This window comes from Bombyx mori, chromosome 11, assembly GCF_030269925.1.
Source record: "Bombyx mori chromosome 11, ASM3026992v2".
Classification (NCBI taxonomy): Eukaryota; Metazoa; Arthropoda; class Insecta; order Lepidoptera; family Bombycidae; genus Bombyx; species Bombyx mori.
Genome location: NC_085117.1, coordinates 6,977,067 through 7,000,784, shown reverse-complemented (window position 1 = coordinate 7,000,784; position 23,718 = coordinate 6,977,067). Strand labels below are relative to the sequence as shown.

General features: G+C 40.9%; 1 protein-coding gene and 1 non-coding gene across 2 annotated transcripts in view; one reads left to right on the top strand and one right to left on the bottom strand.

Annotated features, from left to right (window-relative positions):
* Positions 1-23,718, top strand: part of LOC101738384 (uncharacterized) — a 199,715-nt gene that overhangs the window by 146,080 nt on the left and 29,917 nt on the right. The window contains exons 8-9 of the mRNA XM_021346668.3: positions 7,045-7,156; positions 9,389-9,611. Coding sequence (XP_021202343.2) covers positions 7,045-7,156; positions 9,389-9,611 — 335 coding nt within the window. The remainder of the gene's footprint in view (positions 1-7,044; positions 7,157-9,388; positions 9,612-23,718) is intronic.
* On the bottom strand, positions 21,712-21,913 carry LOC119629206 (small nucleolar RNA U3). The gene has a single exon (XR_005245255.1). It is a non-coding gene; the product is annotated as a small nucleolar RNA U3 (small nucleolar RNA).

The following is a 23,718-nucleotide window of genomic DNA, read 5'->3' as shown; positions in this document are numbered from 1 at the left end:
TTCGGAGGCGCTCGGGTAGCTGTTAGCAAATCCCACCCCTCCTGGCTGAGCCTTTGCTCGCCCACCTGTCCTGGTGAAACTGGAAAGGCCTCCGGGCCACCAGTAATCCTTCAATCATAAAAAAAAAAAAAAAAAAAAAAATCACTGAAGTCGGATAGTGCCCACGTTGCACTCTGTCGACTAATTGGGAAGCTTCCTTAGAGCTTTGAGCATAAATACGGTCATTTTGTTTGTTAAAATGTTGCTCAATTGTAAAAAAATTCTCATCCGTAAACAAATTTTTTCTATCTTCAGTAGTTGTTTAGATTTTACCACACTATTCTCTTTTAAATTATCAGTTAAGAAATAACCAGTACGACTTTTAGAGGCTGCAAGTCCTAAGTCATCTTTTAAAATACGCGACATGGTTCTAGGTGCTATCTTCATCTCCCGAGATAAAATCTTTTGCTTTCGGACAGGATTTCTTCGAATTCTTTCCCTTACTTCTTTGACCATCTTCTTCGTACGAAAACTACGTGGACGGCCAAATCTTTTTCTGTCACAAACAGAAGAGGTCTCATTGCACCTATTAATAGCCCGGTACATTTTACTAATACTTTACTAATACCAAGCGTATGGAGAGTTTTAAAAATTGCATTTGGCTCCATACCTACTTTGTGTAATGCAATCACAGCGATCCGGTTCTCTTTATCACCCCACTCCATTTTAATATCGCAAAATCTTGTACAATGTATTGGCACCAAAATGAGAAAACTCAATGAGCAATCATATAAAAATGACAGATTCCAAATTCAAATGTAATATTTTGTTAATTTTTAATTGTAACAGTATTTATGGCCAGACTAAGTATATTGCCAAACTGTCTGTGAGGCTACCGAAGACATCTCGTGAGATGGATTTATGAGACTGACGGGTCTCGACGCGACTCCCCATCGACCCAACTCATCCGAACAACCTTCTAAATGACAGTCCTTGCAATTGTTTTGTGCGACTTTATACTGAATTAAAAATGTACCTAAGTCTCTTGTTAGAACATGCCACTTCAGAATGACAAAATACCGTAATTGTTGGAGACCCAAATTGGCGTATCCTAAACCACATTAAGGAACACGCTGTCCCTGTCACTGTCGCTAAAAGCAATAGTCGTCGTGGCCTAAAGGATAAGACGTCCGGTGCATTCGTGTTGAAGCGATGCACCGGTGTTCGAATCCCGCAGGCGGGTACCAATTTTTCTAATGAAATATGTACTCAACAAATGTTCACGATTGACTTCCACGGTGAAGGAATAACATCGTGTAATAAAAATCAAACCCGCAAAATTATAATTTGCGTAATTACTGGTGGTAGGACCTCTTGTGAGTCCGCGCGGATAGGTACCACCGCCCTGCTTATTTCTGCCGTGAAGCAGTAATGCGTTTCGGTTTGAAGGGTGGGGTAGCCGTTGTAACTATACTGAGACTTTAGAACTTGTATCTCAAGGTGGGTGGCGCGTCTACGTTGTAGATGTCTATGGGCTCCAGTAACCACTTAACATCAGGTAGGCTGTGAGCTCGTCCACCCATCTAAGCAATAAAAAAAAAAAAAAAAAAAAAACTGGAATTTAGTCATATGAAATCAACGCTCCATACAGCCCCAACCGTATCAACTTGTCCTTTATTTGCCGACGGAAACATTTCGTTTTCGTTGTCGTATCACTCTTGTCTGAGCGGTCGAGGTCCTCATTCAGTAGCTGTGGGCTGATATTATGCGCCTCACGAGCAATCACCACTTCTCCCGGTCTGTGGCGAGTCTGATACGCTCATGCAAACAAACTGCCAACTGCTGATTTGACTTGGTCGGTCTATAGCATGTGCAACCTTCCACGCGGTCTGGTGCCTTCTACTTTGCTCTGAACGACATGGCTTAATAAAAGGTATACGACACACAAAAACAACCACCGCGACCAGGATTCGAAGATATCGTGGTATAGCAGTCAACCAATAAGGCCATCAAGATAACATGATAAAAAAATCCCCGATACAAGCAAAAACCAATACTAAATCGAGTCACTTTATTTGGTACATATATCTAAGGTTGAAGGCGATTTTTCTACGCCAGCTGTTCAGACCCGGACTAATGGCCTAGACACCCGATACCCTTGTAAGGGGACGTGCTCCTTCGTTCGATGATATTGTAGTTATCGTCATACACGTAACATCCTCGCGAGTCGTGGTAACTAAAATCAAATTTCCGGCTTAATTTCTGTTTTTATATTTTCATTTCACAGTTGACGATTTAGCAAACACATTTTTGTGTTTAAGGACGATTAAGGTGTTAGTTGTCTGATTTCTAAAGGCAAAAGCGATTTAATTGTTGTATTTTTTTCTGTTTGTTCACGCTAGTCTTCCGAACTATTTCAATGTAGTTCTCACAAGCAGATTGTGGTCTATTTAGAGTAAAATATAGACCATATTTCATTAAAAGCGGACGTTACAAAAAATATTGTCTTTTTTTTGGAAAATACTTTTACACTCTTAGATTATAGAAGTTAGGGGTGTTAGGTTTTATTTTCGTTACGGAATTTCTTTATTCGGTCGCCGTGCTCAAAGCCCGCGATTAAAGCTATGCAATAGCTTAAAATTATAAACAACCTATCATTCCACTGCTGAGGGTAACCGCACGATATAAAACGTAGCCTACGCGGATGAAGCCGTACTATAAAAGCTAGTTTCATCATAGATATAAAACATTATAGTATTTCGTGCTTACAGACGATCTATCTGATTTTTTAATTTCATTGTAAACTGGAATTTACAAAACAAGCTCACGATCTATCTACCTGATACTATGTCGTTACTGAAGCCATTTCATGATCACTACCTCATCACGGAAATACTCCGCCAAACCGTACTAAGTTTTTTCGGGACGAAGTTCCCTATGAGACGATGCGGAGGGGTACCCTAAGCGGGAAAAAACGTCCATAGCGTAAGATTTTTATTAGTAATGCACACAGTGTACGACTTAACTTTATAATAACCTACAAAAAATAACATATATTTTTATCATTAATTGACCACGATCTCAGAGCGTTCGTTTGCGCAATACACTAACTCTTATGCAAACAACCGTGAATGAAGTGTACCACAATAAGTTCGCACGTTACCGAATGACCGTGGGTTGTTGCGAAACCTCCAGTTTTATTTTCTTTATACCTTGAATAGAACTTAAAATTAATATTTTTATAATAAGGAACTTCGTTCCTATCCGGTGTCCCACGACACCACACATCTTTTTTTATTTATTGCTTAGGTGGGTGGACGAGCTCACGGCTCACCTGATGTTAAGTAGTTATCGGAGCCCATAGACATCTAGAACATAAATGCAGCCACCTACCTTGAAATAATCGTTGTAAGGTCTCAGTTTTTACGACTTTACGTTCTTTTTTGTACCCGACGGGAGGGTGTCCGCTTAACAACAAACGGGCTGTCAAATAGTACACCCATCTACGACGAAACACTCTATGACAGACATTAATTAACCAGATCAGAGTTCAACTGAATCGATATTCTTGTCAACCGCGCATACAGTCGAGCCGTTCTATGGATTTAGTGACACAAATCAGACTATACAAACAATCTGTTCTACTTACTGCAATATGTTTAAACGATTTTCTGTTTGATTTAATATATATAATTTTTTTTATATATCTGAACTTCCAGTAAATCCAATAAATTTTTTTTTAGTACAAGTGTGTGTTAATAACAGCTATTTAAAAGCGACCATCAGTCATATAATACATTATTTTATTATTATAATAAAAATAATAAATGCAAGATTATAATAATAATAATAATAAAGCCTTTTATTTCCCATCACCTAAGTATTACATGTAAATATTCTTAATTATATAGTAATATGATTTTTACATTTTGACCTATTTTCAGATTTTTTTTATTTTTTTTTATTGTCGTCTACTTGATTTCATTATGCAAGATTAGAACGTAAAAATAGTATTAATTATACCTAATATTAGTAGAAGATAATACTAATAATAAATATCATTAATAAATTACGTTAGTCAATTTTTGTAGCAAGTAAACATAAATTGACAAAAAAATAATCAACCAATTTAAATGGTCCCATCCTTCTAAGTGGTCTCTACTAATTTTAGTAGTCCCAACCTATTTTAAATGTCCTAACCTATTTAAATGATCCCAACCTATATAAACTGTCCGAACTTATTTAAATAGTCTCAACCTATTTAAATGGTCCTAACCAATTTAAATGGTCCTAGCCTATTTGAATGGTCTCAACCAATTTAGCTGACCATCAAATTAGTCAAGGGGTAACTGAAAATTTATTCAGTTACTGTCTTCTGAACATTAATGCAAATGAATACTATACAGGTAAATGTATCAAAATAATGTATGAAAATAAAATGTATTACTGCTTGAGATACAGGTTTTATCATCTAGTTCAAGCACAGATGCAAATTATGATTGTGTTTCTAATTCTATGTTAACAATAAATAAATAAATTATCACACACATAAAGGTCACATTGATTTGTTTTGAGTAACTCTAACCTGTACATAGAAACCCGTAATATAAACACAAAATTACATTTTAATATTCCCAATTACCCCAAAAGACAAGGTCGTAATTCTCAAAGTATAGACATTACCGTCTGTGAAAAACATTTTTTATTAAAAAACTCTACGGCATCTCTTAATTTAAGTAATTAAGGTATTGGTTCGTATCGCACTGTTCAATAAGGAGCTTAACAATCGTTAAATCACTTCTAAACATCAAAATTTATTTATGTTCTTCTCATCGATGTCAATTTGGTTATTATTGTTGTCAGTCTCACATTTCTCTCTCTCTTCGATCGGTTCCTCACTGCTGAGGATCGTGACTCCGTCCGATTTCGTCAACCAACTGTCTCCATCGATCCCGCCCTGCAGCCCGGTGGAGTGCGTCGCTGATAGGTATCCCCAGTTCTTCCGCTATTTGGTCCGACCATCGTTTGGGACCTCTACCCCTAGGTCTTTTTCCCTCTATTTTACCGGTCACCACAAGGCGTTCCAAATTGCTGGTATCCCAACGTGCAACATGACCAAAATACCGCAATATTCTTTGTAGGCAGATTGTGGATAGACGTTGAATCTTTTCTATTTTTAACTGCCTGAGAATAGATATGTTGGTGCGGCGGGCCGTCCATGGTATTCGTAGCATACGTCGCCAGCACCACATCTCAAAAGCGTCGATTCTCTGCCTATCTGCGGCTTTGAGTGTCCACGTCTCTGCACTATATAGAGCTATGGAGAAGACAAGGGTGCGGACCAGATGTATTTTAGTTCGGTGGGTAATATTACGGTCTCTCATTATCTATATCTTAAATACGTGAAGCAAAAACTATGTACCCCTTTTTATGAAAATTACACAGACGGAGGAGTATGAAATTTTCCACATGTATAGAGAATATAGAGAAGGAGTGCATTATGTTAATATTTTTTTTAAATTATGCATAAAAATACATTAAATCAATAAAAAAATACATTACACACCTACTACCATGTATTTGACACACACACTCATGCATGGTTGTCATGTTTACTGTCAAAATTTTGTTATTGCTTATAGTCTGTGGTCAAATTGAGAATAGCTTTGTTTGTCTTTATTAATATTTGTCTAAAGTGTAGTCTTGGCGAAATCTGTGATTATAGAAGTAATAGTCTTTGACAATAGAATCATAATAGTGTACAAACTTATTTCAATTAATTATAGTCGAATTTCGACTGCCGTGAGACAACTAGTTCATATTAATTTGTTTAAGGCATATTATATTCGACATTCGTCTTTTAAAGGTTTTTCTACTAATCGGATCACGTTTCCGATCCGGCGGTAGATTCAGCGAAGCACTGCTCTTGCTAGGGCTGATGTTAGCAAAGCTTGCTAAAATTGTTTGCAAAGAATTTTATTTTTAACTAGCTAGCCCGGCAGACTTCGTAATGCCTCAATCGATAAATAAAAGACCTAAACTTTTGTATAAAATAAACTTAAAACCCACCAAAGGAATCCGTCCGCCGGGGGACACATCAAAGGAAAAACAAAATTGATATTTTTATTTAATTCCGAGCATTTTCATATTTATCTACCTTTTAAACCTTCTCTGGACTTCCACAAATAATTCAAGACCAAAATTAGCCAAATCAGTCCAGCCGTTCTCGAGTTTTAGCGAGACTAACGAACAGCAATTCATTTTTATATATATAGAAGATAGAAGATTAAAGATTTAGTTGTAAACAGATGTTTACTTAAACATTAAATTATTAAACTTTTATTGGAAAGGCAAGAGAAAAGATCCGATCATTACAGAACGCAGTGGAACGTAACTTAATTTCCGTGGCAGCGCATAGTATATTCTATTCTATTTCGTCTGACTCTACACACTGAGAGATCCGTAAAGATTATTGTCTAGACTTAATGCTTCTGAAATTCGATCGATTTGTCGCCATCCGAGATCCCTTGGTAACTTATTTGTTTTTTTTTTATATGAGTATCGAAGTCGAGTTTTCTTTAATATCCTGTAGTCGAACATTTGCGATACGAATACGAATGCACTGGGCGTCTTATCCTCTAGGCCACGACGACTTCAAATTCGTACATATCTATATATATAAAAATGAATTGCTGTTCATTAGTCTCACTAAAACTCGAGAACGGCTGGACTGATTTGGCTAATTTTGGTCTTGAATTATTTGTGGAAGTCCAGAGAAGTTTTAAAAGGTAGATAAATATGAAAATGCTCGAAATTAAATAAAAATAACAATTTTGTTCTCCTTTGATATGTCCCCCGTCCGACGGATTACTTTTGTTTGTTTTAAGTTTATTTTATACAAAAATTTAGGTATTTTATTTATCGATTGAGGCACTACGAAGTCTGCCGGTTCAGCTAGTGTCTTATAAATTTTTTTAGAAACTTTACAGAATGTAATCGATTTATCTTAAATTTACCGAGAAAAAAAAACTAAAGAAAGTACTTTCAAATAATTGCTTGTTACAGTTGCAGCTACGACTTTCTGGAGATCATCGAGGTCGGGGTGGAGAACGCCACCGACCACTCCGGACAAGACTGGCTCATCGACCACCAGGACGCGTTCAGCTCGGAAAATGAGGTAGCCCTTATAAAATGCTCTACTAGAAATATTTTATACGAAACGTATTTTTCTTTGCTCATATTATCATCATCATCAGCCCTGAGTCGTCCACTGCTGGACATAGGCCTCTCCCAATCCACAACACTAAGCCCAGTCCTTGACTCTCCTCATCAACCTCTTGCCGGGCATCCTTATATATTTCTTTCCTCATTTAAAGTGTAAACAATATTGTGGTCGCATGTTTTTGCAAAATGACTATGCCCAAAAGGATCGGTACCACCGTTCTACCTATTTCTGTCACCCAGCAAGTAACGCTTCCTTGTACTATTGAGTAGCACTTGATCCAACGCAACTTAGACTTCTGCCTTCTGTCTAGAGTTAGTATGTCCGAAGTATTCATATCGTGTTTTTATTTTGATTTATTGTAAATGGGGGGTGGGGGTGGACGAGCTCACAGCCCACCTGGTTTTGATTGGTTACCATAGCCCGTAGACATCTACAGCGTAAATGCCGCCACCCACCTTGAGATATGAGTTCTAAAGTCTCAGTACATTTACAACCGCTGCCCCACCCTTCAAACCGAAACGCATTACTGCTTCACGGCAGAAATAGGCAGGGTGGTGGCGTGACCTAACCGCGCGGACTCACAAGAGGTCCTACCACCAGTTGTTAATTGGATCGGGTAAGTAGAGAGCTCGTCTATCCATAAAGCGTTTCCTATTGAAAATCTGTTTATTGTTTGATTTCTCTTTCTCGTTAAAAGGCGAGCTCTATTATAAAATAATGGAAGATCTGTTGTTAATTAAGTTTTATCAAAACTTGACATTCGATTTAAAACTTATCGTTCAATTCAACTTACAACTCAGCCGAGAGTTGTGGACACGATTCATTCATTTTTCAATTTTCATAATTAAAACGTTCGTGTGATGAACCGATTTCTTTGCTCTTTATCTGGGTTTTTATTATCGATATATATATACATACTTACATTTATATATATATGTAAGTATGCATCCGGTACCCATCCGGTATCCGGTACCCATAACACAGGAAGCCTAATTTGGGGCAAATCAAATCAAGTGATTCGATTTATCTATTTGGAATGTAACTAACTTATTTCTGAACAGATATTAATTGAGTTAATTACTGGACTGTATTTATGTTAAACTGTTTATTATTAAGACACATCCACACGCCACGGACTGATTCTGCTCGCCAGTAAACAACAATTTGTTTTACTTTCATCTGATTAGTATGGCATTAAGCAGACATATTCCCCAAAAGCTTTAAGAACTCACGATCAAAATACAATTAATATTCAATTATCAACCATAATAATATTGTGGTCATTTGTATGTACCACAAATGTAATTGTTTCGAACGAACAATGAGTTGAGTGAAGGCCGTCTAAAGATGAATAGATACGGCATGCGGATAATCCTACGAAGATGGATTACTATTACTTCATTCATTAAATTAGACGCGAAGGCTACAGTATATTGCGTCGTTGGGATTAACATTTTTGTATGGGATTATAACGTTTCATATTTATTCTGCGCTACAATTCAGTGTGTTCGACAATTTTAATGATGGTATTGCTAAAAAAAATGAGCTATCGCGGGAAGGATGGCAGATGTGAAATACAGATATTATTTTTTACATCGTTGCATAAAAATATATTTTACGACAGGAAATTCATGTGGCATAATGAAAAATTAAATATTATTAATATTAAGAATCATTGGCTTGCGCGTGGCGACGCGTCGCCACAAGGTACACGCTACTACATAATAATATAGACTGTATATATGTATATATTATACTTATATCTTATAACGTGACGACGCGTCACCGCGACATGCGTTGCTACGCCAGCATCAACCCACAGTCACAGCCCATTGAGTTTCTTGCCGGATCTTCTCAGTGGGTCGCGTTTCCGATCCGGTGGTAGATTCTGCAAAGCACTGCTCTTGCTAGGGATAGTGTCAGCAACGTCGTCAGGTTAGAGCCCCGTGAGCTCACGTACTTGTTCTATGAATCTAGTTTAACCCCTCGAGATTACTAGAATAGGCAGGAAACAAACAACACGCCAGCAATCGGTTTTACATGAGCATCAAATAGGTTTTACTTGGAATTTAATATTCGTTTCTGCTATTCGACGATAGATGGCGTTGTTCTTACCGACGTAACAATACCGACAAGATAACCTTCTACTTCACATTTCATGATTAACGATTACTATTTAAATAGGTCTGGGAAGAGACCGAGTCGCTGATGCCGGAGTCGGACTCTATAAGCGCCGGCTGGAGCAGAGATCATCAGACGGCCCACGCCAGGAGGCTCTGCGGCGACTGGAGTGGGAAACTGAAGCTGTTGCGTTACCGATCGCGAAGCAACGCCATACGACTCAGGTTCAAGGCGGACCACTCGAGGCACTTCGCGGGATACCGGGCTAAAGTCACCGTTGCGGATGGTGAGTTGAAATCCCACATCATAAATTTGAGCCTAATGGTAAGCAGCACCTATTTCTGACACGAAGCAGTCATGCGTTTCGGTGTGGATGGAGAATGTTTGTTGATGTCTATGGGCTACAGCATACACTTCAGACTAAGTGGACCATGAGCCCGTCCGCCCAACTAAGGCATAAGAAAGTACTACAACAGTATTATAACAGTCGTAAAATGTGTGAAGTGTATGGAGTTGAATTTTTATATATATTTAATGATATTGGGTGCTTTAGAGTCAATAAGCAATAAAAAGCTTAACTGCTTTGTATGTTATACTCGTATGTATAATAAGAAATCAACATTTGAAGCCGTTAATCTCTTTTAAAACTAAATAAATTAAACAGTAAACAGTATATTAATAAACTATACAAAACTGAGCTCTCTTTTTACTCAATGACAGACTTTCACTCTATGACTTTGAAGATAAACCCTTTTTTTAAAACTAAAGAGTTTTAAATAATAAAGTTTTTTCTGTACATATATACATACACACAGCTGTGTGTACAAAATATATTAAATAAATAAATAAAATATATACATATATTGTAATGCCGCTGTAACGAAATTCTCGCGGTGTGAAAAGAAGCAGACATTATCTTTATACACAAAGCCTGGAAAACCCAAAAGGAAAAACCAAAAAAGGAATCTACAAGTTACTGACTGATAAGCTTCATGCCAGCTATAGATATTCCTTATACAAGTGTAGTGTTTGCTCTAGTAGTCCACACCCGTATTAACTCCCTCCAGGTCATCCCATACCGTTTCTGCCGCAGGATAGCCGTCGTACCACTGTAGAATGTGAGGAATGTAGAACTTTACGACCTGACCTGACCTCACCAGATCGGTTTCTCGCCGGATCTTCATCTTAGTGGGTTGTGATTCCGATCCGGTGGTAAATTCTCAACAACAATTCTCTCAAACTGAGTCCAGAGAATAGATAGGGAAAATAAAAATGAAAATCAACATAGATTATGCATGCAGAGTACAGGTTAACTCATCGAATAGGAAAGTCGGTTGTTCCAGAACTAATTGACAATTCTCATTGAACACAAAAAACATTAAAAAAAACAGTTTCCTCCCTGTGTTTCGAGAAACTTCCATTGGTACAAAACACTAGGACTTTTCAATGTAATATTTCGTAACTTTAGTGAAATCCGTAAAAGTTTTGCATTGTCCGTTGCGCGTCGGGTTTGGTTTCGAAGCGAACGAAGCAGGCCGGATGTTCCGTCGGCAAGTTTATACCGACATTACTATACCCTCAATACTGTTGAGAAGCAATTCGAACTGAGGAATTAAAGTTTTATTTATTTTTCCTACCTATGCTGATAGCTTTGAGAGGCTATTTCAACTTCACTCTAACGTATAGGTGAGCTCACGAGGCTCAACCGTAAGTGTTGGTAGCACTGGCCCTAGCAAGAGCAGTGCTTCGCAGAATCTACCACCGGATCGGAATCACGACCTACGTAGACATATCATCCATTCTTTTTGTGTCGGTTAAAGAAAATATTGAATAACTATTATTAATTTTAATAAAATATCAAAAATAGCAAAATCATATTATTTTGTTTCGGTTTCCGCACGTCATCGACACAATAATTAAATCATACTATTCTTTACGGTGATTGCTGAATACTAACTTTATTTATTATTATTTTATTTATTTATTTATTTATGTACACACAGAAAACAAGACACAGTACAGAGTAATAGGAAAATTATGTACAAAGGCACTGCTTATTTCTTTGAGAAATCTCTTCCAGCAGACCTGCGAGAGGATAATGAGAATAATAATAAAAAGTGATAAGTGTGTGTAGAACACATAACTAAAATAACAAATACAACATGAGAATTATAGCACATACACATTTTTTTTTTTTTTTTTTTGGTCAGGAGGAAATCGCCGGACTTCCGCCCTCCACTGGGGACGGCGGGCGGAGCATGTCGGAGTCGAACCGACTAAAACCTCCTGTCGCTCAACAACCAACGTCCAAACCTCACATGAGACAGAACTCATGAAAAGGCAAAGGGGGGAAAGTGAAGTGTTTAGTGCGGAGCACATCTCTCCCATCACCCTCCCCCTCGGGACGCCGGACTGGCGGTCGTCGGCGCCACGACCACCAGCCCTCTCGGTCGGCAGGCTATCCGGAGCCCGCCTAGATGGCGCCGGTTAGAGTGAGCTATCCTACGGAATACCCCGCTGGGTCAGAACCAGCGTGGGTCGAGGATAGCCGGCCTTCCATCACCCGGATGCTCTTGCGTAAAACGCGTGCAGAGCAGCTTGCACGACGTCTTCTTAGGTCCCCCTCGCCGGTCCCCAGACCGACATATGAGGGGGACCCGAAACACTTAGAGGGCCAGGGCTTGGGCGAGATCCGCCTCCCTGGCCCCCACTCGACGGCGGCGGGCTTGCGCGTCTCTAACGCGCCCCGCCGCCTCCTTCTGCGAGATGGTGCACTCGCAGAAGTCGAGCATCGCCTTCCACGACTCGTCGTCGCCGAGCATCGATGCCACAACACTCGGCAACGACAAGTCGTTTCCTATTTTTGCGACGAGGACACGGCGCCACCCCTCCCATGCGGGGCAGGCGACGAGCGTATGCTCTGCCGTGTCCAAGTCGCAATCACAATGGTGGCACTCTGCCGTCGGCTCGGCTCTGATCCGGTGCAGGAACTCACCGAAGCAACCATGCCCAGTGAGAACCTGCGTGAGCCGGAAAGTGAGGCGTCCTCTGTCACGATTCACCCAATCCACAAGGACTGGGCGAATCGCCTCGACGGTCCTACGACCAGCCGAAGGATCGGCCAGCCGCCTGGACCATGATTCCAGCACGGACCGCCGAGATTGGGCCCTCCGCGCTCTGACCACACTGGGGCTGGGACGCGCCACGCCCCGGGCACGAAGGTCAGCCCGCCACTGATAGTCAGCGGCGAGCGCCTCCGCTTCCAGAACCCAAGGCGGCGTCCCAGCCAGTACACACGCCGCCTCGAAGGAGATGGTGCGATAACCACGAATGACCCTGACCGCGATGGTGCGTTGCGGCTTTTGCAGCAGTCTCGCCACCCCCACGGCCAGGGACTGGCCCCACACGGGCGCCCCGTATAGGGCCATTGATCGCACCACTCCTGTATAGAGACGGCGCGTCACCTGGTCAGGCCCCCCGATGTTGGGCAGAAGCCGGCTTAACGCGCCGGCCGCCCCCAACAAACGAGGGACCAGGTTCTGAAAGTGAGCACGGAAGGTCCAACGACTGTCCAGAATGAGGCCGAGATACTTCAGCTGCACCCCGACCCCAATCCGGACGCCTCCAACCACGATATGGGCATCGACAGGTGGCACTCTCCGGGGCCTGTGAAACCACATGGCCTCGGATTTACTGAGCGCCACGTCGAGGCCCAATCTCCTGATTTTGCCGACGACATGCGCCACCCCAGCGGTGGCAAGACGGGCAGACTCAGCAAAACTCCCTCCCCGGGCCACGACCAACGTGTCGTCTGCGTAACAGATTACGCTCAGGCCCGGGAGGAGGGCACCCCTCAGCACCCAGTCATACCCGATATTCCACAAAAGAGGGCCGAGCACCGACCCCTGTGGAACACCGCGCACGACCGGGAACCGGTGCACGATCCCACCGTGTCCGGTACATGTGACCGATCTGTCTTCCAAGTAGGAACCCACCAGCCGGCGAAGGTAGGGGGGCACTCCGTGTCTTTCTAGCGCCGCCCCTATCACGGACCAGGGCAGGGTGTTAAATGCATTGGCGATATCGAGTGACACCGCCAAAGCCACCCCGCCCCTGGAGATGGCCTCCTCCGAGAGGGCCCGCACGCGAAGGATCGCGTCCACCGTTGAGCGGCCCTCTCGGAAGCCATACTGTTCCGCCGACAGATCGGGTCCCACCCCGACCAGATGCTGGATGATGCGGGCCGCCAGAATACGTTCCAGCAGCTTGCCCACCTCATCCAGCAACACGATGGGACGGTACCCGGCGGCAGTATCCGCCGGGCGCCCCTCCTTTCTCAACAGCACGAGTCTGCCCGTCCTCCACGATGAAGGAAACCGTCCCGACTCGAGGCAAGAGTTGTAAAGCCTCAAGAGTCGGTCCCCTAGGGCACCAAGAGCCAAGGCCCAAACCCGGCCATGGACGCCGTCCGGGCCGGGTGCAGTGTCCTTCGCGCACATTTTGCGCACGGCCACACGGAGCTCCGCCCCCGTTATATGGGGCACCTCAGCAGGGACTTCACCGTCGTATTCCGGCGGCGCGTCCATAGCGGGAGCGACAAATCCCTCCCGCTCCTGCGGGAACAGCGCCGAGACGATGTCCCGCAGCTGCTGAGGCTGGAGACGCTCCGTGATCGGGGGGGCCCATGGGCGCATTTTATTGCGCACCATATGATAGGGCCGCCCCCACGGATCCTCATTCAGCGTCTCCAAGAGACCCTCCATGTGTCGGTCCTTGGCTCTTCTGATGGCCAGCTGCAGCGCTCTCTGCGCGACGCGAAATGCGCCGTGCAGCCGAGCCTCCACTGCCGCGAACGCAACCGGATCGTTGCGCCGCGGCAGGTGGCGGCGGCGATGCCTGGCGCACTCGCGCCTCGCCCGAACGCACTCCACGCGGAGTTGCGAGCACATACACATAGCAAATATTATAAGTAACACAGTAACACTCGTATATGCGAAGAGTATAGAACCATGATCATTCGGTTGATGATAGATAAAATTGTTTGACCTTGTATTTAAAAACGGAAACAGACTTGCAAACTCGGATGTCAGCCGGCAACGAATTCCACAGTCTGACCGCGTGCACAGTAAAGGAGTGAGAATAGAAATTGGTTTTGTGGGAAGGGAATAACAAAACAGAACGTTGGTTGGACCTGCAGGGAGCATCAGGAGAACGAATGAAAGAGAATCGCTCACGTAAATATAAGGGAGAAGTGGGCTTATGTAGGATATTGAATAGGAGACATAATATTCGAGTATTCCTACGAAGGCGTATAGGGAGCCATTTAAGTTCTTTGCGAAAATGAGAAACATGATCGAATTTTCTGAGATTGTATATAAAACGGATACATAGATTTTGCATCCTCTCAAGCTTGTTTGAGAGCTCCTCAGTGGCATCCAAGTAGCAGGCATCGGCGTAATCAATTATGGGTAGAATGAGAGCTTGGACGAGAGATATTTTTGTATGCTGAGGTAAGAAGCCCTGCAGACATCTCAACGAGTGCAAGGCAAAGTGCACCTTCCTACTAATCTCAGCAACGTGAGAACTCCACGAAAGATGTCGATCTACAATAACACCCAGGTTTTTAACTGAATCGGTTAGAGTTATTTGAGTCCCATCCAAATAAATTGGGGGGAGTATAGGATCGCTGAGTCTACTGCGCAATTGTTTACCCCCTATAATGATAGCCTGTGATTTTCCCGGATTAATGTGCAGACCGTAGGCTTTTGCCCATTCACTGATAGACTTCAGATCACTGTTCATCGCAGCAATAGCCGATTCAACTTCAGGCTCCGAGAAGTGGCGATATAGCTGGAGATCGTCTGCGTAGAGGTGGAATTTAGAAGATATAAGCCTAGTGACAGAGTTTATAAACACAGAAAACAGAAGAGGAGAAAGAACACCACCTTGGGGAACGCCCGCACTGACGTTCTGCCAATCCGAGAAAGTCTCGTCAAGACGGACACATTGCGAGCGCCCCCGAAGGTAACTATCAAACCAGTTAATAGCAGATGAGGAGATATTGTTTGATTTGAGTATTTCGAGCAGAACATCGAAGTCAACAGAGTTAAAAGCGCTGCTGAAATCTAACAACACTAATAAAGTTAGTTGTTTGTTTTCCATGGCCCAGCGAATGTCATCGGTCACTTTTAGAAGAGCTGTAACCGTGCTGTGGCCCTTGCGAAAACCAGATTGGAAGGAGCTAAGAAGATTGTGGGAGAGGAGAAAAGACGACAGCTGACGGTGGACAATGTGCTCAAGGACTTTGGAAAGAAAAGGAAGTATAGATATAGGCCGGAACTGAGATGGCAAAATAGGATTGGGGCTTTTTGGGATAGGAACAACGTAGGCTTGTTTCCAAGAATCAGGAAAGTTGCTAGAGGTAAAGGAAAAATTGAAAATATGGGTAAGTATAGGTGCTACCGTTGGAAGAATTAGGGCAATCATTTTAGAGCATACGTTATCAATTCCAACAGCCGTGGATGAGATGGAGAAAAAGGAATTACGGACATCAGCAACCGAGACTGGACTTAAGTCAAAAATAGGGATCCGGGGTACGGATAGACTTGAAATCTTAAGCAACGTGGCCGTCTTTGACGAATCACTGAGTGACACAGGAGGGAGAGAAAAATGCTTATTGAGGGCGCACAAGTCAGTATCCTTGACAGAAGAGACCGGAGTTTTGCCAATGCCGACAGATTTAAGGAATCTCCAAGTATGAGCAGGGCTGCGATTTTCAAGTGATTTGTGAAAGTAAAGTCTTTTAGCATCTCTGCACAAACGGTTGCACCGGTTGCGCAGTGCTTTGTATATGGCCAGGCTGTGTTCAGTGGGGCAACGTTTGTATCTTCTTTTGGCTTTGTCCCTGCGAGCCATCAGAGTTTTAATATCCGGCGTTAACCACGGTGCAGGTTTATGTTTAATTCGAACTCGACGGACGGGGGCATGCTGATCAAACAAACTGATTACCTTATAATTAAAAGAATTGACCATGTCGTTAATGTTATGGTGTTCAAGAATACACGACCAGTCGGTATTATTTACATCCCGTCGCAACGCTCCCAGATCAATACCCTTGTAATTGCGAAGTAGGAGAAATTGTGAATTACGTTTAGGGGGTCGAACACGATAGGAGAGATAAATCAAGTCATGATAAGAAAAGGAAGCGGAGAGTTGACCATGAGTGATAACATTATCAGGAGAAGATACTATCATGAGATCAAGTAAAGAAGGAGTACAATTAGGAGAAAAATGAGTAGCAGAAGATGGTAAGACCTGAAGGTTAAAAGAAGACAGTAAAGATAGAAGTTGACGAGATCGGTAGTTGTTTTTGATGAGGCAAGTGTTGAAGTCTCCCATAATGATTACATGATTGTAATTTGAGCAGAGCTCGAGCAAGACAGAATCAAGAGAATTGAAATAATCAATATTGAGGTTAGGGCTATAGAAAACACCAAGTAGGAGTTTAGAGTGAAATATGGAGATCTCAAGAAAAAGAAATTCAGCGGATTCGGAATACGGAGAGGGTGACGCATTTATAACCTTAAATGGAATTTCAGCACGCAGGTAGATAGCCACGCCACCGCCCCCCTTCTCGGTTCGGTCATTTCTGATCAGTACGAATCCAGGGAGTGAAAAAAATGAAGAAGGAAGAGAGGGTTTTAAAAAAGATTCAGTAATAAGTATGACGTCAAGCGGAGAGTTGCTAAATGAGGACAGAAGGTCAGTATAATGACTAGGAACACTTTGAGCATTAATGTGGGCTATATTAAGATTATTGGAATAAGTAGAAAAACATTGGGCGATCCGATCATGTAGGGTCAGAACTGTGGAAGAGCTACTATTCACACTGACAAAACTATCAGATGAAGAGGTACACGAAAAGAAACTATCATTGAGATCAAGTAAATCATCAGTTTCATACATTGATATGTTAATAGATTTCAGACGTGCACAATTAAGACGTGTATGTGTATATGCAGAAGAACCAAAGTGGAACTTAAATAAAAAAATAAAGAAAACCAAATTAATCAATTACCCAGTGGATTACCTTACCAACTCGCTGGTTTAGTGACAGAGATTGAACAGAGAAAAATTAAAGACAACTTAAAGTATATGCTTGCTAGACACAAAAGAAATTAGCATTTAAAAAAAAAATTCCTTAAATTATAAAGTACATAGTAAAAGGACATGTTTTACAAAAAAAAAAAAAAAAAGTTTTATGACCACACAGCACCACACAGATTTTTTGGCAAAGAACACGAATAAAACGCAAATCACAAAGTATGTTTTGTCAACTAACAGCAAGAACAAAACGCAAAAGACAGTTTAGTTGAAAGCAAAATGTCAATGTCAAGTCGATGTCAAATAATGTAAACATATTATTCAGAAAACAATTTCTCTCGACATTAACTAGTATTTGATCCGTGATACATAAACCAACCAAACAGTAACTATACAATTACAATATGAATATAAGCATTAAAGAAAAATTAGAATACATGAAACATATTATTATCACTGACTACCGACAATTTAAAACACATGCATGTATGACAATTCTTATTTTTATTTTTAATAAATTTTGTACGTAATAAAGCAGATACCTCCATAGTGTTTCAAACTACCATTGCACACTACATATTATTTTATTTTAAGATGTGCTGTGTGGAAGTCCAGCAAAGCATTTTAAAAAGCGCCGATATAGGTGCCTAAACGCGGCGCCGACTTGATTTGGTCACTTTTGGCTGAGATTTGGCAGTCTCGCGGTCATCATTGGTCCGCTCATCATTGGTACTTACACTGTAATCTAGTTTGCAATTACGATAATAATTACTGTAATACTTTACTTTTTGTTGTAATGTATTCGAAAGGTTAGAAGTTCTATAGTTACAATAAATATAAATAAATATAAACCAATATAAATATTTTACTAACAATCACGCCACGTTAACTGGTCCCGTTATAAGTTCGTAAAGAACTTGTGTTACAGGTACCAGATAACGGAAATAAATGTAAGATTTTTATTATACACATACATATATTTAATATACATCCATAACCCCGGAAAAGACATTTATATTTATCATACAAATATCTTCCCTTGGCGGGATTCGAACCCGCGACCCCCTGGTGTAGTGACCATGTCACTTACCACTACACCAGACGGACGTTAAAACAATATAAAACCCGTAAATAATGTTGATACTAACCAAATCGTGTTGGGATGCACTACACGTTCTATCGGAGTCAAAAAAGCCAACAAGCATTCACTGAGCGACCCCTCGTTAACAAGATACATTCGTGTATTCATTCGTCTATTCAAAACATTCTAGGTAATATTCGCTTCGTTCTGGGTTTTTTTTTTAATTGTAAAATTCTATGGCTTAAAATTCTTCTATAGGCGTATGTATTGCTGTCCGTGAGTTATCTAGTTTATTGCTTGAAGGGCTAGAAAATGTTTGATACTTTATAATATTTTGTATGAGATGTTCAACTACGGTGAGCACTTAGTAGCAATTGTCGTAAAACACTTTATTACAGAAAATAATGTCCTAAATTTTCGAAGCAAGTGTACAATATACCAAATACTTTATTGTCTATATTAACAATTTTGCTCACATTGAACAGATATGTATTGTGAACAATATATGGATTTTTCTTAAGTTAAGAATGTAGAGCCAAATCTTCTACTTCTTGCCTTTATCCCACATTATGTAGAGTCGGAAGCATATCCCCTTATCATGCTGCATATGGATTTGACATGAGTTTTACGAACGGTGCCGGCATGACGCTAACCCTTCCCGGGTCAACAACTCAACAAAGCAACTGAGTATAACAACAAAATGATTCTATAGTAACAGACATACAACTCACGTCATTACGGATCCTCCCGATCCATTAACGGTGCTTTTAGGTACCTCAAGCATCGGTCACCGTCCTCGCCGACTCGTCGCTTGCGACGAAGGGTTCGACGAGTAAATTAACCTATAGACACAGCCCACAGAGTTTATGTAGACCGGTAACAACTTAACATCAAGTAGCCAGTGAGCTCAACGCCCATCTACTAGCAATAACAATTCCAGAGCAGACTTAACTCAAAGTATCTGGAAAAGCTGCGTTGGTCCCAATGCGTTTAATTTTTTTTTTATTGGCTTTATAGGCAGACGAGTATACGGCCCACCGAATGGTTAGTGGTCACCGTCGCTCATGAACGTCAGCAATGCCAGGGGCAGAGCCAGGCCGCTGTTACCATTTCGTGCGAACTTCCCGACGGTAGGTATTTCCTTAGGACATAGAACATGGAATGTCAATCAAAAATGTCAGTGATTACATACCAAATAAATGAATAAGTGGTTGTTTCTCAAGTTGGTTTGCGTATGATAATTTTAGGTAATAACGTCATAAAGAAATGATGATGAAAAATAGTATACTTTTATGAATTCAATTGGATTACTATCACTGAATTATCATCATTTTGTTTAATACAAAGCAAGAGATAGTTGAGAATTCCTTTTTTTGGCTTGGGCCGATCGTGCCTCTCTATCACTTGTTCCGCGCTCTCGCTTGCACGGTCACGCTCTGGCGGAACGTGACACTATGTCGTGCGTGTAGCCAGTGTTCGTCGTCGACGTTCTCATGTCAAATAAAGTTGGGCGGCATTATTTTTTTTGTGGCAAATAAAAAAATCGCGGGTTGCTTTTCAGTATATTATCAAAACAACCCTTCTACTCATACCTGTTCATAAAATATTTATAACTACTGATACCATGCACCCCACGCTTTTTTTACAATAAAATCATTTTTTCTTACACTATTGTTAATTCAAATTTATTAAAATTTATTTTCAATTTTTTATTTGGATTTTCTATAAAAGCCTATTTTGTTAGTTTTTTTAAACTACTATTTATTATTCATTTTTTAGTTGAATTTCATTTTTTTCAATTTTTTTTCCTTTTTTTTTAATATTGAATTGTCATCGGTCTTTAATAAATATACCAAATTTCGAGTTATCCTTTTAGACCTTTTGAAGGGAGTCAAAATCATATTCAAAGATTCCGTTACATACTAACATACATACGTCTGAAGCTAATAAAAGTGTATTAAAAAAATAGCATATTGAATTATCATCATTTTGTTTTATATAAAGAAAGAGTTAATTGAGAATTGCAATTTTTTCGATAAATTAATGCCTGTGCCGATCGTGCCTCTCTATCGCTTGTTCCGCGCTCTCGCTTGCACGCTCACGCTCAGACGGAACGTGACACTTTTTCGTGCGTGCAGTCGGTGTTCGTCGATTTATAAGACGTTCTCACGTCAAACAAAGTTTGGCGGCAATTTTTTTTTTTTTGTGGCGAATAGTAATAAATAGTTTTCATATTAGTTGTATGTGGAAAAAACAATCGAAGCGAAGACGGATCACGTCCGATACAATTTGTCACCGCTATCTGATCGATGGTCACGTCATCTATCTTGTACTGATACACGGGATCTGCCGCCCTAATACTGTGTTTTTGTTTATGTTGCCAACAAAGTGGTATTCGTGAATAATATTAGAAACATTTTATTATATTTATAGTAGTTTGTAATCAATTTTCATCAATTCAACGCTTCTGAATAATACCGTTGAGCAGTATCAAAAAACCTCATTAATTTCACACACATTTTTTTTATAAAATAAGTAATCAATGGAATGATAATCAAAGAAAAGCTAGTACGTTTTTACTTGGAGATAGCACAAAACCAATTTCCAAAATGTCACCCACTTGCATATAGATAATATTTATAGAAATTTTGCGGTGTGTTTTGATTAATTTGAGAAATTTGAAGTCGCCGCGGCCTAAAGGATAAGACGTCCGGTGCATTCGTATGTAGCTATGCACTGGTGTTCGAGTCCCGCAGGCGGGTACCAATTTTTCTAATGAAATTATAATACGTACTCAACAAATGTTCACGATTGACTTCCGCGGTGAAAAAATAACATCGTGTAATAAAAATCAAACCCGCAAAATTATAATTTACGTAATCACTGGTAGTAGGACCTCTTGGGCACCGCACGGGTAGGTAGGTAGGTTCGAAGAGTGAGGTAGCCGTTGTAACTATACTGAGACCTTAGTCCTTAGAACTCATATCTCAACGTGGATGGCGGCATTTACGTTGTAGATGTCTATGAGCTCCGGTAACCGCTTAACACCAGGTGGGTTGTGAGCTCATCCACCCATCCAAGCAATAAAAAAAAACCCCACGTGCCCCCTAGCCGCGAGAACCTAGTAGGAGGTTGGGCCCTCCCGGCCCGAAAAAAAATAAATTATAAATAGGCCTAAGGATTATTCAAAATTGAATAATCAACCACTCAGATAGCGACAACATCCCACTCTTCCCGGTGAAGGGAAGCGAACGATCATTGATGGCTAATGATCAGATAACCATTGCCTGCCTCACACTCAGGATGCCGCGCCACGCCTCATCATCGTGGTTGTCGATCATTCACGTAGTGTGAAGTTCTCGGTAAGAGCTTACTATAGAAATGATCCTATGAAGTAAGGTCTTGCCGCAATTGACTGCCAACGAATCACCTGGTACGACGATGATACATCTCGTCAGCGCGATTCAGTTTCGGTCGAAACTCTAAAAGTGACATCTACCGGCGACAAAAATAAACTTTCACGCCACCACGCGCCCGCTTGTACAGTCACTTCCTTTTTTTCCTACCTAAGTTGATAGCCTTGAGAGGCTATGTCGGCGTAACCCTAACGTATAGATGAGCTCTCGCGGCTCGCAGGCGTTGCTAACCCTGGCCCTAGTAACAACAGTGCTTCGCAGAATCTACCACAGGATCGGAAATGCGACCCACTAAGAAGATACGGTGAGAAGCTCAGTGGGCTGTGTCTGTAGGTTAGTTTAGTCGTCGAACCCTTCGACGAGAACGGTGACCGGTGCTTGAGGTACCTAAAGTTAGTGGATCGGGAGGATCCGAAATGACGTGTTTGGACTCATCGACTGTTTACCATTCGGTCCGCAGGATCGGCCATATAGTTACCGGCGGCCACGATGGGAGGGTTTTCGAGTCACGCCGCTTTCTCGAAATGGCGTACTGCTGCCGACTGTAAATACTTACTGATGGACGAGGTCCGAGGTCGAGGTCCCTATCGTCGCGAAGATCCACGTTTCTTACATACAACGGTGCTCCAACGGCTATCCTGCAAAAATGGGATTAAATGACTTGAAGGGGTTTCAGATCAGTGCCGGCCGCGTGAACGAACACTACACTTGCATAGATCATGAAAGGGCGTATGCAAGTTTTGTAGAGTGTCACCTTATTACGAAGGAACAATTTACTTCACTTGCAAATCATCGGATGGAGACAGTCACACGATAGGGTAATAAATACTAAGAGATGTAAAACTTCATGTATAAATACATTACAAGTAAGAAAAATAGTGTTAGTATTATTTTACTAATGTAATTAATAATATTGTGAGACCATGATGTGCACTTCTGAATTATGACATATTTGGAAACTCTTGTGTGTGTCGTTAGGCAGAAAAAAAAATAATATCAACTTTTGTCGGTGATAATTCAATTTTTGACACAATGTTGATAGAGGTCCGTTCAAGGGTTCTTCCAACGAATGAAACGTCACTTTTTGTCCTACAAATATTTGCCTGAACCTTCAAGTGTAAGGTCTTAGATAAACATTGTATTAAATAATTCGATTTCCAGCTAAGTTGTATGTTTAATACTAAAAATGAAAGTTAAAACACAAAAGTGTTGTCAAACACGTAAATTCAAAGATTTGTGATTTGTTATTTACTCACCTCTTATTAGCGGGAAATTTGCACTCAAAATAAATACCTAAATCAAACATACTATTTATAAACACATAATATAATGTTTTGGTTGTGTTCAGTATTATAATGTTACAAGGAAATAAAGAAAACGAAGATAGGCACTAGGTGATATAGAATATATAGAATAATATATTATTTTTATGTTAAGCTTTAAAATGGCGCGCGAATTTTTTCGACTGACATCTAAGGCCGCATTAAATCTTGAGTTGTTTAACAGACTTTCAATGAAGAGGTTTTCTGTTTAAAGCACTTTCATCACGAAATAGGCTATGTAGTGTACGAGAGAGATAACGCTCTACGGAGCCGAATTTAACCGATCATCTCTTTCTATAAGTCGATTTACACTATACAGGATAAGTGAGTGAAAATTGCTAGATGGCGAAAAAGAATAAGAAAAAACGACAGAATGAGCTTAGGTAATTTAGTTGTAAAAAAAAAGGTAGATGAAACAACAAAATTACAATGCAGTGCATCACTTTCGTTTATTCGCACGATTCCAATTCA